This window comes from Primulina eburnea, chromosome 12 (assembly GCF_022965805.1).
Source record: "Primulina eburnea isolate SZY01 chromosome 12, ASM2296580v1, whole genome shotgun sequence".
Lineage (NCBI taxonomy): Eukaryota > Viridiplantae > Streptophyta > Magnoliopsida > Lamiales > Gesneriaceae > Primulina > Primulina eburnea.
Window position 1 is genome coordinate 33,867,235 of NC_133112.1, and position 20,362 is coordinate 33,887,596.

Consider the following 20,362-nt stretch of genomic DNA (forward strand, 5'->3'; position numbering starts at 1 on the left):
TTATTTTGAAAAATCAGGCATATTATTTTGCACCTAATTTTTTTAAAACTTGGTTGAAAAGATTATTAAATTTTTTTAGCATGAAATATCATTAATTTCATCTAGAATAGGGACCATCTTCGCTAGTCAATTTTTGAGCAAATTATCATTAACCTCACCTTTGCATGAGTTCCTCTTCGGCTCTCACCATCCTCATACCGATGATCAGATAGTGACCATTCCGCCGTTGGCATGACTCCCTTTCAAATCGTTTATGGTCGGACCGGAAATCACCTACAATTAATTCCCATGTACGCCCAAGGCAGTAATTAAATAGTTTTTAAAATTAACTATCATAAAATCTTATAAAATATATATTTTTGAAGTTTTTAATTTTAGAGTGTGAGTCTTATGTGAGCCCGTCTCACAGATCTTAATTTGTGAGACGGGTCAACCATGCTCATATTCACACTAAAAAGTAATACTCTTAGCATAAAAAGTAATATTTTTTTCATGGATAACCCAAATAAGAGATTCGTCTCACAAATACGACCCGTGAGACCTTCGCACACGAATTTTTTGCCTTAATTTTAATACAATCTCTACACTTATCAAATCAAACATTTTTTTACTTAATGTTAAAAAAAATATTGTTCATAGAAACCTAATTTGTACATACACGTGTATACAGATAGAATTACTAGTAGTTATAAGTTTTGTCCCAAAGAATCTCCAGATAAAAATGATCAAATACTAGTGTTCCGTGACACGTGATGCATGTCATATTAATTTTTGTTTGTTTGATAGTTTTTGTGTAAAAAAATATATATTAATGTTTTTTCAAATAGGATACTTAGGGCACCACAATATAACACCCAGCAACTCATCAAAAAACGTGGGGTCTACTGCCTACATAATCATTATAACAACATATCTCTTTTACCCACGTTCTTTTTAACATTATTACTCATTATTCATGGGTCCTACAATCCACTCATTCATCTTTAAATTTTTTCATATTAAATAAATATGTTTTAAATATATTTTACATTATTTAAATCATTAATCTAATTTTTAAAATAATCTAACTTCGTAATAAAATAATTTTATTAATTTTAAAAAATAATATTTATGTTTTTTTAAAATATATTTATTAAATAAAGTAGATATTCCAACGGATACTTTGCAACGGGTATTTTGCAACGGCTAGTTTCCAACGGATATTTGACGATAACAATTTTGCAAAAATGATAATAAATTAAAATCACATTAATAATAATAATAATAATAATAATAATAATAATAATAATAATAATAATAATAATAATAATAATAGAAAATGAACGTTGAGTACATAATTTAGATATTCCATCTCGACCTAATATCCTGGCATAGACATTCATGTATGATAAGCTGTTCCTCTGTAATCTGCGAGGTGTCTTTGTTCAAGATTTCGTAGTCCTTCAATTTCAAGCGTCGATTCTTAGCTTCAGATCTGAACAAGGCAGCTTTTGACTTAATCTCCTCTCGAACTTAATCTCCTCTATTTCGAGTTGTTTTTGTTTCAGATCAACTTCGGACTTCTAGATAGGATACTTATAGATTAATTATTAGATAAGATTTACTGAGATAATCTGAATTTTTAGATTAAATAAGAGATAAGTTAGAAAAAAATCGGAAAAAGATACATAAATTTACAAAAATTACTAATAAACTCAAACCATCAACTGAATGAATTGTTTGAATGCAATTCACCAACTTACTTTTTCAAATATTCTATATTCGATCACCATTAAAACGATTATATTTGTCAAAACTCGAAATACAAAATTTGTATATTTCTAAGTTTTCTACTTCATGTCAAAATTTCAAAACATTTTATCTTTATATGATTAATATATGACATTTTTCATTATTTTAACATAATCAATTTTTAATAATTTTATATTACTAAGGAGGGTGTATTTGTTCTAGACTTTTAATGATTTTTATGAAGTTTAAAAGTTTAGAGGTATTCAAAGTAGACTTTTATATATTCTATAAAAGTTTATTGAGATTCAATGTAAACTTTTGTAGAATTTTAAAAAGTCATGTGGTATTCAAACTTAACTTTTAATAACTCTACAAAAGTCTATAGATATTCAAAATATCAATAGATTTTTAATGACTCCATGAAATTCTATTAAGTACAAGAATTATAGCCTAATGTATAACAATAAAATGTCAAAAAAGTCTTTGATTCAATCTAAAGATTTGGATGTACATTTAATTGAGAAATCTCTCAAACTCACATACTCAATACAAACACTAAAATTTTCATTTTTTTCTCACCTATTTATTTTTTTATTTTTACTTTTTAAAAACATATTTTTATTGTTATTGCTAACAATAGTTTAAAATCAAAATTATTAACATCGTTCATTTTATTTTAGGAGTTCCAGTCATAAAATTTAAAATTATATTTATTAAAAATTTTAAAAAATTATTACACTACATAATAAAATTTTTTTGAAATTGAAGATGTTATCTATGTCCAATAATTATCTAAAAAAATAATAAAAAATAAATCAATATTATAAATTACAAAATTCACATAATTCTATGAAAAAGTTTACAAAAATCTTGGAAAAAAATCTATAAAAGTCTATGAAATTTGTTTTATAATTCTATGAGATTCTATAAAAGTCAATAAAAATCAATCAACTCCACAAAATCCATCATTTAAAAAAATCTTTAAAAAATATAGAATGATACACATTCCTAAATTGATAAAGAGTGGGTCTCATATGAGACCGTCCCACGGATCCTAATATGTGAGACGAATCAATCCTACCCATATTCACAATAAAAAGTAGTACTCTTAGGCATTGTTTGGTACATGGGATAAGAGAGGGATTGATAAATAATCCTCCTTATCACATGTTTGGTACATTTTTAAAAAGCTCATGATAATATCATGGGCCCTTGATAAATAATTTTTTAGAAGGATAAATTATCCCTAATAGAAGGTGTGATAATTTTAATTTAATGATAAAATACACTACAAATGACTTAATTACTCTCAATTTATAAATGATTTTTTTATAAATTTATGCTAGTAGGTAGAAATTAAAATCAAATAAATATTTTATTTATTTTTATATATTATAATATATTATAATTATATAAATGAATTCGAGATAATTATATAAATAATTTTTATAAATCTCAATAAAATTATTAGTATCACTCGATTAACCTTAAAAATTGATATTTGACTTGACTTAGAAAATCAAGGGCTCAATTATCACATTATATAATATATAAAATTAGGTAAAAATAATTAAATCATGCAGGTACTATCGGCACATGAACAGATAAAAAATATGAACTCAAGCATCAACTTTGAAATTATAAAATTTATTATGATAAGGTTAATTTTGTCATTACAAGTCTAATATATAAATTTAATCACTCTTATTAAAATCATACCAAACATTAAATATAATATCCTACATCTTATTTATCCTTAACTTATCCTTATATTATCTATCACATATTTATCCTATCATGTGTACCAAACTATGCCTTAGGCATAGTTTGGTACATGGGTTAAGAGAGGGATTGATAAATAATCCTCCTTATCACATGTTTGGTACTTTTTTAAAAAGCTCATGATAATATCATGGGCCCTTGATAAATAATTTTTAGAAGGATAAAATATCCCTAATAGAAGGTGTGATAATTTTAATCAAATGATAAAATACACTACAAATGACTTAATTACCCTCAATTTATAATGATTTTTTTATAAATCTATGCTAGTAGGTAGAAATTAAAATCAAATAAATATTTTATTTATTTTTATATATTATATAATATGATAATTATATAAATGATTTCGAGATAATTATATAAATAATTTTTATAAATCTCAATAAAATTATTATTATCACTCGATTAACCTTAAAAATTGATATTTGACTTGACTCAAAAAATCAAGGGCTCAATTATCATATTATAATATATAAAATTAGGTAAAAATAAATAAATCATGCAAGTATTATCGGCACATGTACAGATAAAAAATATGAACTCAAGCAACAATTTTGAAATTATAAAATTTATTATGATAAGATTAATTTTGTCATTACAATCTAATATATAAATTTAATCACTCTTATTAAAATCATACCAAACATTAAATATAATATCCTACATCTTATTTATCCTTAACTTATCCTTATATTATATGTCACATGTTTATGCTATCATGTGTACCAAACTATGCCTTAGTATAAAAATAAGTATTTTTTCATGGATGAACCAAATAAGAGATCCGTATCACAAATACGACCCGTGAGACCGTCTCATACAAGTATTTGCCATTGGTAAATTGTTATATTTTTCAAGACGTTACACTTCTACCCCTTAAATTGAATACCAAACTGTCCTCGTGGACCCATAAGTGAAATCAACAGGAATCCGCCTGATGATTACTCGTAGATTCGGCAGACGTACGCCGAATGTTTTGGCGGACTTCATAGTTTAATTTGTAGAAAATTTCAAGATTAGTTATATATATATATATATATATTTAAAAAAACCCGATGTTAGGCATAAAACAATATAATATTATAAAAAATTTGCTGCAGTTTGATTTGCAATCCACCGACTTATTCTTACAACTTTAATCGTGAAATATAATAATAAATTTTGACATGTTATCGCAGGAAATTGTATCGAACATGCTTCACCACACCAAATACAGGAAATTGTATCGAACATGCTTCACCACACCAAATACAATAACAACCACAAACACGCATGCATACAATAATTAATACACCAGTAGCCAAGATGACCTATGTGATTTCACAATTTATGCTCACCATGTGATTCATCACTTATTTTATTATGGTCGTCTTCGTCTTCGTCTTCGTCTTCGTCGTCGTCGTCATCGTCCCTTGAGATGATGGCTCTCGATATCTCTTGTAACTTTAATTAGAAGTCCCAATTAAGAAGGTAAGTGGATCTTCGACATCTTCATTATGTTTCTCATACTCTAAAGTCCATGTCACCGAGTCGATGTCTCCATTGGTTTCCACACTGAAAAGTTAATCTTAATATCTTGTACAACTCCGATAGATCACCTTCAATTACTTTTACTGTGAGAAGTTTCTTTTCTTCGTCGACGACTTCGACTATCTCTTTCGTCACTTTCTCCTTGCCATCTACAGTTCAAGGAAAGAAAAATCACAATGTTTCCCTTTTATTGTTTTCTCAAAGTTCAATTTCATTCTGCTAACTTCGCATTTTTGTCAATTTCTGTCTTTTTTTTTTTTACGCGTGGTGCTTAAATGAAGTTAACATGAAGGCGACACATTCGATATCACGTAAGTACTCCTATACAAAAAAATGACTACAGATTTGCAAAATAAATGACCAAAATACTAAAAAGATATACTATACATAACTTAAACTCAGTTTGAATTTTCCCATTCAATTAGAAATGAGTCAACAAGAACATCAATTTATGCAAATTCCAAACCATGAAAGATATAGAAGTACAAATTCCAGCTGAAGTGATTCAGGGTACTATTTCTTCGTGTCTAAATGAATCATGATGAACTTGAGTCATACTTCAAATATTTTATCAACATAGCTAAATATAACTAAGGTCGGAACAAAACAATTCGAGCTCGACTTCATGATCTGTTTCAATCCGAATTCGAGGCTAAAGTACTTCACATCCCACCTTAATCAAAGTCAGCCTAATAAAATTCAAATAAAGAATCATCAATACTATATGTATGTACCGTGAGTATACTTGCAAATGAGAATTGAGCCCACGCTTCCCAACTCTCCTTCATGCAAATCACAGCCTTGAATTATGTTGGGGCTCATGTTGGATATCTCGTGTGGCATATGTCTTAACACTTTATAAAATACATCTCCACTAGATTTATACTCTATTTGGGCACTTAATTTCCCAGTAAGCCCCATCTCTAGCTAATAGATTTAATTAGTTACTGCAGAAATATTATATGTAATGAAGAAGATGGCATGGTACTCTTATATTTGGCCATTCTATTTATAGATGAAGCCAAGGGTTGAGTGTACGTGTAACATAGAAAACTTGTAAAAGAGAGTGAGACGATCTCACATCTCTAGATGAGTCAATCATGTTCATATTTTCAATTAAAAAAAAGTAATATTTTTTGCATGAAAAGTAATACTTTTTCATGATTAATTCAAAATGGAAGACTTGTCTTACAAAATTGATATATGCGACCGTTTCACACGAATCTTTGTGTAAAAAAATGTTTATGAAATTCGAATATTCGTATTATTTGTTAAAAGTAAAAAATTTACGGTCAAAAGTAAAAATCTCAAACTCACAAAATATATTAAACTACACATTTTATAAAATTTTCTCCACTCAATTGTGTTTTGTCACAAATTGAGAGACCTATTTATATAATTTCTTTGGAAATAATCCAAAAATAAATACATCATTACATACATCATCACACACTAATTTTCAATATTTACAACTCTTATTTTCAACATTCAATAATTTCAACTCTTATTTTCAACAATCCCCCTTGTGATGATAATCATAATACAATGATTGTCTTTTTACGTGTTTTTGTACTGCGTCGTTAAAATCTTACTAGGAAAAATCCATTGGTATAAAAATCATAGTAAGGAAAGAAGAGTGCAGTCACGCAATAATCTCGACGTGATTTGATGAAGTTGTTATGAGTGTTTGTTTCTGTGAATGCGAAGAAATTTCAGTGCCTCCACGAGTAAATACATATCCAGTGTGGGAACGTGCCTTGTGTGGATCATATAAGTACCCAACATCAGCATAACCAATTATACTTTGATTGGTATCTTTTGAATACAAAAGTTTCAAGTCTGTCGTTCCTCGTAGATAACGGAATATATGTTTAATTCCGTTTCAGTGTCTCTTTGTTGGATATGAGCTAAATCTCATTAATAAATTAATAACAAAAGATATATCAGGTCTTGTACAATTTGCAAGATACATAGAGACACCAATAGCACTTAGATATGATACTTCTGGACAAGAATAACTTCATCATCGTCACATGGACGGAATGGATCTTTTTCCATGTTTAATGATCTAACAACCATTTGAATACTTAAAGAATTTGATTTATCCATATTAAAATGTTTAAGGATCTTTTCTGTATTATTTGATTGGTGAACAAATATTTTACATTCTTTTTGTTTAATTTGCAAACCCAGATAATACTTTGTTTTACCAAGGTCCTTCATTTCAAATTCTTCCTTCAAGTACAAATTTGACATGGTGGTATTATAAAAATGACAATGCATTTTATTAGTTAAGTTCTAAATCTATTAATATGATAATACAAAGTAACAGATAAAGTATAAGTACACGCATTCTTAAAAATAAAGAAAAAACGTGAGACGGATATTTTCCGATAAATACAAGACTAATGAGTGTAATAACCAAAATAATTACACAAAATAACCTTGAAAGAACCGTCTTCTTCTTCTTCTTTGAAAATTTTGATGAAGAAAATTTTTAGGGAAGAAGAGTAAGTTTGGAGGGATTGAATAATTTTGTAAAATCATATTTATAGGGTAAAAACTAGTCATTTATGACCGTTACGATACCTTAAAAAAATAAATATATGTATATGCAAATTTTATAGGTAATAATATGATGTATATAGTGCTAATCATGCTTAATAATTATGTATATTATATCACATTATTATAATGAGGTGTCAGAGAATCCTTTTATATAATAATGTGACATTATACAAATATATATATATATATATATATATATATATATATATTATATAACATAATAAAAATATATAAACAGTGAAATAATCATATCACGTTATTATAATGAGGTGTCATAGACTCCTTTTATATAAAACATGACATTATTCAAATATATATATACAATAAATAAAAAGTAAGACAATAAAAATATATAAGCAGTGTAATAATATAATCACATCACGTTATTATAATGATGTGTCATAGACTCATTTTATATAATAACATGATATTATATATTAATATATGCACAATAAAAATAAATAAACAGTAAAACAAATATTCTTACTTTTGAATATTGTCACATTTTTCTTGTATTTTGTAGCTTTGAAAAAATATGGAGATCCTTCGAGTATTAGCTGTAAAAGTTTAAGGTAAAAAATAAAAATCTCAAACTCACAAAATATATTAAACTACACACTTTATAAAATTTTCTCCACTCAATTGTGTTTTTCTTCACAAATTAAGAGATTTATTTATAGAATTATTTTGAAATAATCCAAAAATAAATAAATCATCACACACTAATTTTCAATATTTATAACTCTTATTTTCAAGATTCGATAATTTCAATTTTTATTTAAGATTCGATAATTTCAATTTTTATTTTCAATATTATTTAAATTATATAAAGATTCATTATTTAAATCTTTATCCACTTGGATGTGCAAGTTGCAACCACTCAATTATTTGTTCTTGTCTTGTTTTCCGGAATAGTGAAAATTATGTTGCCTATCCGGAGGACTACAGAGTTTTATAAACAAATAATTTTTTTTTAACCTGAAAGATCGTTAATTCCATCTGGAATAGGGACCCGCCTTCGTCACTAGTCAACTTTTGATCAAATTATTTGAGCTGATGGGCCTCACCTTTGCATGAGTCTATCTATTATTCTCGTACCGATGATCAGATTGGACGAAATATCACTGTGATACCCGTGACCATTCTGGTTTAATTCATCCTATCCATATAGACCTTGTCTCCATGATAGGATAGATGACCAAGATTTGTTCATGCATATATAGGACCCACTTTTTTTTTTTGAAATTGTATTTATGAAAAGATCTTACCCGTTGAAATGAAATATAGGTAGTGCCCACTTTTTTTTTTTGAAAGTGTATGTGTGACAAGATCTTACCTGTTGAAATGAAATATAGTTAGTTCCCACATAGGTAAGATCTCATTAACCCCGCCATTGGCATGAATCCTTTCAAATCGTTTGTTTTCGGAAATCACCTGCAATTCCCATGTACGCCCAAGGCAGTATTTAAATAGTTTTTAAAATTAACAATCTTAAAATCTTATAAAATATATATTTTTTAAGTTTTTAATTTTAATACAATCTCTACACTTGTCAAATCAAACATTTTTTTACTTAATGTTAAAAAAAATATTGTTCCTAGAAACCTAATTTGTACATACACGTGTATACAGATAGAATTACTAATAGTTATAAGTTTTGTCGCAAAGAATCTCGAGATAAAAATGATCAAATACTAGTGAATCGTGACACGTGATGCATGCCATATTTATTTTTGTTTGTTTGATAGTTTTTGTGTAAAAAATATATATTAATATTTTTCAGATACGATACTTATAGATTAATTATTAGATAAGATTTACTGAGATAATTTGAATTTTTAGATTAAATTAGAGAAAAATCAGAAAAACGATATAGAGAATTATAAAAATTACTAATAAACTCACATCGTCAAAGTTAGCTAATAAATATAATGAACGGTAAAATTGGAAAAAAAAATTGGTATCATATCGACATATCAAATTAGTTAGTATAAAGTGTTCAAATTTAATAATATAGTTTAGAAATATAAGCGTCTCTATAAACAAATGAATAGTATTATAAATTGGGCCGGGTCTTTACTTTCTATAAGATGTCCTCAAATAACCCATTAAAACCTTGAAAGGCCCATAGAAATCTGATCAAATGATCCAGCAAAGGCCCATAAAGTTTCATATTTGCGCTAAATATGTTCCCAAGTTCCGAAAAAATGAAGAGAAAAATGGGGGATCGAAGAAAACCAGCTAATGATTCGAACAAGAAAACGAAAATTGAGTGGCCAACCATCAGACCTAAGTCTAATCTTCAAATTATTCGCCTCAAAGATAACGATCTGATTACTGTACGGTACCTTCGATACAATTGCAGCGATTACTTTTCTTCTTTTTTTTTCAATGTTCTGCAGAAAGAACTGTTACGTTGACCAAGATTATTGTTGTTTTTTCGATTTTGATAGAATTTGTGTAGTTTTATTTAATGATTTTTCTGCCACGCTTTGTTAAATATAATAATTGAGATTGGGAAAGCTGATACGATGTCTCCCCCGTGTGGGTGTTGAATAATTTCTCGACCCCTTTTCAACCTCTCTTTCTTTAAACCCAGTACACAGGAAAAGCGCGGAAGATAAAATGAGACTTCAGATTTTTTTGTCAAATATATATATTCATACAAAAATAACGTAAAGGGTCATCCTCCCAAAGATTTTAACTGCGTTTGGATTGTGTAACCTCAAATCATCATGAGTACTCATTGTTTACATGCCGGTGGATTTCAGTCGCTAAAAGAGCAACGGTTATGGTTAAACCCTCGCTTGTTTTATATAGCGACGGTTGTATTTAAAATTTTGGTGGCTAGGGTTTTGGTCCTTTTAAACTTTTAAAACGTCGCACAGTTTATGTCCTACACGTCACATAGCGTGAGGACGCTTGGATCAGGTGCGGCCGTGCTTGTCGCATTGGTCTGGGTCATATGTGCGTGGTGTTCTGGGCAGCACGGGTGCGTCGATATTACTGTCCTACTTCTTCAGTTATAATGATGGCTTTCCTGCGTAGGTGTGCCCTCTCGTCTGCCTGCCTCATGCATCTCTTCAATAGCGCGGCCGCACTTAGATCATAGTGCTGGTGCGCAGTGGACTATGCCTTGACATTTCTTCTCAGGCTTCATCTTAGCAATTCCTTCCACTTCATAGCGTCTTTTGCCCTAAAATGCATGTATTACCTATGTCCCTGCAACTTACTGTAAAAACGACGAAAAATACATAATTCTACTCAACAACTAGCATAATCCTTGTTGAATCCTAGCACAAATTAAATGCAAAAGCGCACGTATTACCCTAATAATAATAATAATAATAAGCATCTTATTAAAAAAATATTTGTTAATAACAATGATAATATATATAAAATTAAGGTTAATATCATATATTACACTATTTGTCATCACACTAATAATAATGATGATGACAACAATACAAGAACATTAAAAATAAAAACAATAATAATGATTATTCTAATTGTTATGATAATACATACAACTTTCAAATAACACAAAATTAAAAAAATTGACAAATCTAAAACGACTTATCTCCATTTTTATAATTGTACATCAACTGCTCACACTTTTGTGTCTACAATTGAGGTGACATTCACCTACTGGAGGTGATAAAGCATGTACTACGTGAGTGTCATCTCAGTGATAAACACGATTGGTACACAACATATCAAAAAAATATATATATATATACACACACACACACACCAGTTTTAATGTAACTTAAGTTGAGAATGAATAGGAGAGCAGAACAAAATGGAAGAGGGAGATGCTGCATGCTATTGTTTTATAGAGCAAAACAGTTCTTTAACTAGTTTTTTCTTTCCAAAAAAAGAAGCTGAAGCCTTTATTTGTCTTTAAGAGAAGACTGCAGCCATGCAGGTTGCACCGAAATCCAAGCTATCCTCGTTGACCGATTTGTGAAATCAACATGAATCCGCCTGATTACTAGCGGATTCGGCAGACGTACGCCGGATGTTTTGGCAGACTTCATAGTTTGTAAAAATTTCAAGATTGTTACAAGTTATTAATCTTTTTAAAATTTGTTATATTTTTTTTAAAAAGAAAAACCCGATGTTCAGTACAACAATATAGTATTATAAAAAATCGTGAAATGTAATAATAAATTTCGACATATTATTGCATGAAATTGTATCCAACATCCTTCACCACACCAAATACAATAACAACTGCAAACACATATGCATAGAATAATTAGTACACCAGTAGCCAAGATGACCTATGTGATTTCACAATTTATGCTCACCATGTGATTCGTCACTTATTTTATCGTGGTGGTGGTGGTGGTCGTCGTCGTCATCCCTTGAGATGATGGCTCTCGATATCTCTTGTAAGGTTAATTAGAAGTCCCAAGACGGTAAGTGGATCTTCGACATCTTCATTATGTTTCTCATACTCTAAAGTCCATGTCACCGAGTCGATGTCTCCATTGGTTTCCACATGAAAAGTTGCTCTTAATATCTTGTACAACTCCGTTAGATCACCTTCAATTACTTTTAGTGTGAGAAGTTTCTTTTCTTCGTCAATGACTTCAAACATCTCTTTCGTCATTTTCTCCTTGCCATCTACAATTCAAGGAAGGAAAAATCACCATGTTAGCCTTTTATTGTGTTGTCAAAGTTCAATTTCAGTATGCTAACTATGCATTTTTGCCAATTTCTTGCATGACGTTGACATGAAGGCGACACATTCGATATCACATAGGTATTTCTATAAAAAAAAATGACTATATACAGTTGCAAAATAAATGACCAAAATACTAAAAAGATAAACAACAAATAACTAAAACTCAATTTGAATATACTCATTCAAGAAATGAGTCAACAAGAACATCAATTTATGCAAATTCCAAACCATGAAAGATATAGAAGTACAAATTCCAGCTGAAGTGATTCAGGGTACTATTTCTCCATGTCTAAATGAATCATGATGACCTTGAGTCATACTTCAAATATTTTCTTAACATAGCTAAATATAACTAAGGTCGGAACAAAACAATTCGAGCTCGACTTCATGATCTGTTTCAATCCGAATTCGAGGCTAAAGTACTTCACATCCCACCTTAATCAAAGTCAGCCTAATAAAATTCAAATAAAGAATCATCAATACTATTAGATGTGATTCGATTCATTCATTCACACACACACACACACACACACACACACATACATGTATTTGTGTGTATATGTGTGTATATATATATATATATATATATATATATGTGTGTGTATATGTATGTATGTACCGTGAGTATACTTCCAAATGATAACTGAGCCCACGCTTCCCAACTCTCCTTCATGCAAATCACAGCCTTGAATTATGTTGGTGCTCATTTTGGATATCTCGAGTGGCATATATCTGAACTTATGAAATACATCTCCACTAGAATTATACTGTATTTGGGCACTTAATTTCCCAGTAAGACCCATCTCTAGCTAATAGATTTAATTAGTTACTGCAGAAATATTATATGTAATGAAGAAGATGGCATGGTACTGTAGTATTTGGCCATCTATTTATAGATGAAGCCAGTGTTGCGTGTACGTGTAACATAGAAAACTCGTAATAAAAAGAAGTGAGTGAGACGATATCACGGATCTAGACATTCATGCTTATATTTTCAATAAAAAAAATATTTTTACCATGGATAATCCAAATAGAATACATATCTTTCAAAATTGACCTATGAGATCGTCTCACAAGAATTTTTTGTGTAAAAATGATTTATTAAATTCGAATATCGCATTATTTAAATTATATAAAGGTTCATTAATTAAATCTTCATCCACTTGAATGTGTAAGTTGCAATTGTTTTGTATGTTTTCTGAATTGGTGAAAATTATTATACCTATCTGGACAAGGATAAAACCATTTTTATAATTGCTGGTTTTCCCTAACCGAATCGAAAACTTGGTGAAATTTTAACATTTTCGATCCATGGATTCCGGAGACGATCGATTGAATTTGATTCATAAATAAAACATAAGTTTGATTCAAATTAAATACATGAATAGAAATTTCACAAAAACTCTTGGGAGACGGTCTCACAGATTAATTTCCATAAAAATTATTAGGGTAAAAACCACGAGAAGATGAAAAGAATTCCACTTATAATATTTTGCGGCGTACAACTTAGTCACTGTGTTTTCAAAGAGAAAACACACTTTCTTAATACAAGATAACAAACACCTCACAAATATTATAGAACTAAGCACTCAACTGCTATAAACTGAGAGAAAACTCGAGAATTGGATGCCATGAAATGTTCGAATGATGCATCATCGTTCCAGAAGCAGCTGCCGAACGAAACGTGTTCAAATACTCTTGATATTCAAATAAGGCTGCAACAAATTGAATGCATTTAAAGCATTGTGTGCTGTCTACCTTTATTAACTAACTTTGCCGATAAATTGTGGTAATATAAAGGTTTTTATATTTATTTAAATGAACGAGTACAAATATTAAGAATTTCAAATAATATAATCCTTCTTCTTTTCATCAAACATGAACTTATTTAGATATTACAGTCATAAAAAAATGTGTTTCATGATTATCAACAGTCGCGTAATCACATTTTTCATAAATTATAATAATATCAAGGTCTTTATATTTATTTAAATGCATGGGAAGTGTGTTTTACATCATAGTAGTATAATAAAAACTCATATTCTCACAAGTTGGTTTGTTGGATATTTATTCTAACAATAATAACATATTATCTGGGGGAAAATCAAAATCAGCCCTTTAAATTAACATATATTATTCATAATATAGCCTAAAGTTGCTGCCAATTAGAGTGCATTAATGAAGTGGTTCTCAAACCATTGTCAAATTAATATTTTCATTAATAATCTATTAAATAATAATTTATAAAATAAAGAATCTTTAAGTACGTGGTTCTCAAAAGTCATTTCCAAATTAATGTTTCCACACTATATGTATCAACTAGAGGTGGTCGGTACGGTATATAAAGTTCGGATATCGTATGTCGTACCGAAAAATATCGATATGAGAAAAATGATACCGTTACTTACTGATTATTCAGCGGTATCGATAAATACCGTCATATCAAAAGTATATATAAAAAAATTCATTCTCTTGTAATTCCAAGACCAATGAATACCAATACTAAACTAATCCCTCAAGACAGTCAAAGAGACCAGGAAAGATATATACAAAACAAATCCATAAAGACAATAAACACCAACAACAACATGTGTCTGGAAATCCAAGACATCAATGATCGCCAGTAAACTTCAACCGTAACATGTGCGACTTCTTCATCCTTTATCTTTGCAACAATGTCAGATGTCCTATGATTTCTGAAGCCTGTCAACTTTTCAACAAGTCGAGGCTCAGCATCCAATCCTCTAGCTAGCTGTAAGGTTAGGCAATAGTTTAAATTCTCAACTATGAGTCGAGTTGTTTCACTAAACTTTATTTGGACTATTCCAAACAGAAGTTAAATTCTTTATTTTGGTACGGTTACGATATATATCGTTTTATACAATTTTTTTTAATTTATATATATTATTTCGGTATTTTGGTATATACCGAAAATTTCAAATTACATACCGTTATCATACCGAAAATTTCGGTATCGGTACCATACCGTACCGAAAATTTCGGTATACCAAAAATTTCAATAAATTCGGTATTTTTCGGTACGATAACTTCGTTATACTGAAAATTCGGTATTTTTTCCAACCCGTATCAACAAACGGATCGCGTGTCAAGAAACACTAATCTATATTAAATATTAAAAAAAACATAAAACCAATTTTATTAAATTAAAGGTTCTTACAACCCTTTATTTTGAAAATTCAGGCATATTATGTTGTACCTAATTTTTTTAAAACTTGGTTGAAAAGATTATTAATTTTTTTAGCATGAAATATCATTAATTTCATCTACAATAGGGACCATCTTCGCTAGTCAATTTTTGAGCAAATTAATTGAGCTGATGGGGCCTCACCTTTGCATGAGTTCCTCTTCGGCTCTCACCATCCTCATCCTCAGACCGATGATCAGATAGTGACCATTCCGCCCTTTGCATAATCCGTTATTGGTCGGAAATCACCTACAATTAATTCCATGTACGCCCAAGGCAGTATTTAAATAGTTTTTAAAATTAACTATCATAAAATCTCATAAAATATATATTTTTGAAGTTTTAATTTTAGTGTGTGGCCTTATGTGAGCCCGTCTCACGGATCTTAATTTGTGAGACGGGTCAACCATACTCATATTCACACTAAAAAGTAATACTCTTAGCATAAAAAGTAATATTTTTCATGGATGACACAAATAAGAGATCCGTCTCACAAATACGACCCGTGAGACCTTCGCACACGAATTTTTGCCTTAATTTTAATACAATCTCTACACTTATCACATCAAACATTTTTTTTACTTAATGTTAAAAAAATATTGTTCATAGAAACCTAATTTGTACATACACGTGTATACAGATAGAATTACTAGTGGTTATAAGTTTTGTCGAAAAAAATCTCGAGGTTAAAATGATCAAATACTAGTGTTTCGTGACACGTGATGCATGTCATGTTAATTTTGTTTGTTTGATAATTTTTGTGGAAAAAATATATATTAATATTTTTCAGATACGATACTTATAGATTAATTATTAGATAAGATTTACTGAGATAATTTGATTTTTAGATAAAATTAGAAATAAGTTAAAGAAAAATAGGAAAAAGATATAAAGATTTACGAAATTATTAATAAACTCACACCATCAAAGTTAGCTAATAAATACAATGAACGGTAAAATTGAAAAAAAAAAAAATTGGTATCATGTAGAAAGTGTTCAAATTTAATAATATAGTTTAGAAATATAAGCGTATATATAAACAAATGCAAGTATAAATTGGGCCGGGTCTTTACTTCTATAAGATGTCCCCAAACAACCCATTAAAACCTTGAAAGGCCCATAGAAATCTGATCAAATGATCCAGCAAAGGCCCATAAAGTTTCATATTTGAGCGAAATATGTTCCCAAGTTTCGAAAAATGAAGAGAAAAATGGGGGATCGAAGAAAGCCAGCTAATGATTCGAACAAGAAAACGAAAATTGAGTGGCCAACCATCAGACCTAAGTCTAATCTTCAAATTATTCGCCTCAAAGATGACGATCTGATTACTGTACGGTACCTTCGATACAATTGCAGCGATTACTTTTCTTCTTCTTTTTTTCAATGTTCTGCAGAAAGAACTATGACTTTGACCAAGATTATTGTTGTTTTTTCGATTTTGATAGAATTTGTGTAGTTTTATTTAATGATTTTTCTGCCACGCTTTGTTAAATATAGGGATTTGAAGGGTGCCCGTGGTATTCAAGCTCTGTTAAGTTTTTTTAGTTATTGTTTTAAATTTCTAGTGTTGGATCGTATTTGGGATCGATTTTTTATTGCTGTAGTAACAAGCATGTGAAATGTGAATTGAGATTTTCTGTAATGTGTAATGGATGAAAGAGGGATTTGACTTGGATTTAGGTTACATCATTGAGTAAAAAATGCTCAATGTAGAAGTGATTTCCGGATAGAGATTGAAATTGATGCGTTGTTGTTTGTGTGATTTCTCATCGTTATTTCTATAGGTCGAGGGGCGACCCGGTATTTGTGTCTATTGATGCGAGCCATTGGTAGGCTGAAGCAAGAATTTTTCGAAAATTACATATAATATTTCATTTGTTTTAAATAATCCTGGCAACAAGTCTCCAATTGCTATGCATGAAAATTGAAATGACATGATTTTTGGGTCTTAGCTTCGTCGGGGTAGATGATTGGAGCTTTATTTTCATTATAAGAACTTAGCGCACAATGGGACCAGTTCTGCACTTCAGAAATATTTTTTTGGTCATTGAACTCTCAAATCCATGACTAACGTTCTGGATTCCTTCTACTTTTTAGTGTTGATTTATCAATTACTTGTGTGACAAACGTTGTACAAGTTGGGTTTAATTTTCACATGTATTTCTTTAGCTTGAGTCTTTCAGATAGCATGTTTTATGATTTCCGACCGCCTTTCTTGAACCAGCCTGACGATAATGTGACATTCCTTACCAGTTTTTGATTATGGTATTCAGATTCAAAATTATTTTACATCTGCTGAATCAAAAGCATTTATAAAAGCTGCTGAATCAATTGGTTTTGCTCACCAAGGCAGTCTTGGTCCAGCAAAAGGTGAAGCTTACAGGGACAATGATCGTGTATCTGTCAATGATCCCATTCTTGCTGAAGCAATGTGGCAATCTGGACTTCAACAATTATTGTCAGACTTTAGGATTCAGGGAAAAGTTGCAGTTGGCTTGAATCCTAATATCAGACTTTACAGGTTTGTAACTTTTGCATCTTTTAGTCACTAATTTCCTGGAATATTTAAGTATGACTTACTAATGAATGTTAAGTTCCCACGGCAGGCGCATAATGATTGAAAGATACCTTTTATTGTGTGCTGAATCAAACTGCTCATTCCATGTTATTATTTTTGGTGGTGGATGAGGGGATATTTCAGCAGAATTGAACCCTCGAACCTCCGATCCATATTACTGTTTTGATTCACTTATGATAAATGGATCTTGGCAACTGGTGTATGTGATTGCTTATGCTTTGATGTGAGTTTTACCAGAAGTTAGTTATGTGTGATGATATATGAAACGTTTGGTCCTGAATATTGTTCTTTCATGGAAAGATCCAAAATCATTCTTCATTGACATGTCCATTTCTCTTATTACTAACCAATAGGAAATGTAACAGGTATACTGTTGGTCAACAATTTGGACAACATATTGATGAAAGTGTTTATCTTGGAGAAGGGAGGCGTACATACTATACTTTATTAATTTATCTAAGTGGTACTCCTGGTAGAACTAAAACCAAGTCAAAGAATGATGAAAATGGTGCTCCTAGTAAAACAAAAGCCAAGCTGAAGAACAATGATAGTCTTCAAGATTCTTTTGATGTATTGGTTGGAGGAGAAACTGTTTTCTATGGTCCACGAAATGATATTGTTGCTGAGGTACTATCTTTTTCAATATTTTGATATATCATGCAACAACGTGTCCATTGGCCATCTTAGTAGCTCAAAGTGGCAAAGTTGGTTTTCCATGACAAGGTTACGGATTTAAGCCATGTCTGGTGTGCAAGTGTGAAAAGAGGGAAGAAAGAAAAACAAGCAATTTTACAAGCCAAGGACCGGTTCATTTTCATGTTAAGAATATGGCCTTAAATTTGGGGGAATATTATGACAAATTTTAAAAGTGTCGATTTTGTATAGTGCATGCTCTTCTAGATCAACTACTTGTACATGACAATTAGATGTAATCTTGAGACTATAGTTTCTGCAAAGAACTGTCTGGTGCTGATTATATATGAGCTTAGGAAGGAGAATTTGGTACACATCCCGTAATCTTGCTCATTTCTTCTTGGATCCCTTAGACATTCTTTATAATATGAATTTTGTGTTAGTTACATGCCTAATAAATAAAACAATGCAGGTACCTCCCACAGAAGGAATGGCTCTACTTCACATTCATGGCAGCAAGTGCATGCTGCACGAAGCTCGGATTGTCAGTAAAGGTGTAAAGTATGTCTTACGATCTGATGTAGTATTTTCCTGAGGATTCTTGAGCATCAACATGACAATCATTTTCCGTAAGTCGTCGATTTTACTTCCTTTACATATCCTGTTCAACTCATTGTTCTTTGTGCATCTATGCTTATCTATTGCTCATAAAATGTTCTGAAATGCATCAGTTTGGATATTCCTTTTTAAACATAATAACCCAGGCCAATCATTGTTCAAACGCAAGTTACCAAGTTTTCATAACTTTACCTTGTACATGCAAAATTTGGATAAAAAAATCTTAATTAATAAAGATGTGGCCATCCTCCCTTACTTTCAGTTTCTCAGCCACTCCAAAATTCCTACCCTCAGCGTTGAAGTACCAAATTCTCCCTCCAGTGATCCTCCTGTAATAATCAATATCTAAAACTGATGTCGTTGAGTTCAAGAAACATCCAGCATTTAGGATATCGAGTTTTGAACACGTAAACTTCAATCGGTGTCGTGGGTAGAGCTGAAGTTTTGGCCACGGAAAAGTGCTGGAGTTCTTTGATTGAGAGGCCTCTTTGAAAGAAGCTTTGGATCAGCGGAAAAGTGCTGAATATGGTTCTATTTGTATTATCTTAATTTTTTATTACACGCACACATGAAAGACTTATATAAACTATGTTTTTGTTAAATACATCAAATTATTGTTAAATTTGTCAATATCTTTAAATATGAAAAATATACAAAATAAAAATGTTATTTATGAAATTAAGTGGTATTTATATTTTTCATCTGAATTTATGTTTTATTTCCAATTTTGGAATCAAGTGAAGTTTAATTTTATGCTTTTAATATTTCATCCCTTTTTTTTAATCATTATTACCTAAAAATATTAACTTTTAGTTAATAATAATATAATATCTTCCGGAAAAGACATGACTAATAATAAAATTGTTATTGTAAAATAATATATTCTTTTTTAAATTTATTATTAATATATTTATGTTAACATTCTTCAAAACAAAATTAATTTTAATATTTAGTGTTTATTTACATAAAATGAGTGAAGTCAAATAATATTCTTTTATATCGTTAATCACCAGAAAACATATTA

The 20,362-nt window shown here is 30.1% G+C and overlaps 1 protein-coding gene and 1 pseudogene across 3 annotated transcripts; one reads left to right on the plus strand and one right to left on the minus strand.

Moving 5' to 3' along the window:
- Positions 1-4,882: 4,882 nt before the first annotated feature.
- Positions 4,883-13,160, minus strand: LOC140806841 (MLP-like protein 28; annotated as a pseudogene).
- Positions 13,161-16,677: 3,517 nt separating this feature from the next.
- Positions 16,678-19,924, plus strand: LOC140807760 (uncharacterized). 3 transcript variants are annotated; one of them, XM_073164721.1, is made up of 5 exons: positions 16,678-16,839; positions 17,783-18,030; positions 18,453-18,714; positions 19,193-19,349; positions 19,601-19,924. In XM_073164721.1, exons 1-4 carry the CDS (start codon positions 16,708-16,710, stop codon positions 19,313-19,315), a joined length of 765 nt encoding a protein of 254 aa, XP_073020822.1. In that variant the 5' UTR covers positions 16,678-16,707; the 3' UTR covers positions 19,316-19,349; positions 19,601-19,924. The 3 variants fall into 3 exon arrangements, with proteins under 3 accessions (XP_073020822.1, XP_073020820.1, XP_073020821.1); XM_073164720.1 differs by having other exon boundaries at positions 16,679-16,839; positions 19,193-19,356; positions 19,609-19,924; XM_073164719.1 differs by lacking the exon at positions 19,601-19,924 and having other exon boundaries at positions 19,193-19,379.
- The last annotated feature ends 438 nt before the right edge of the window (positions 19,925-20,362 follow it).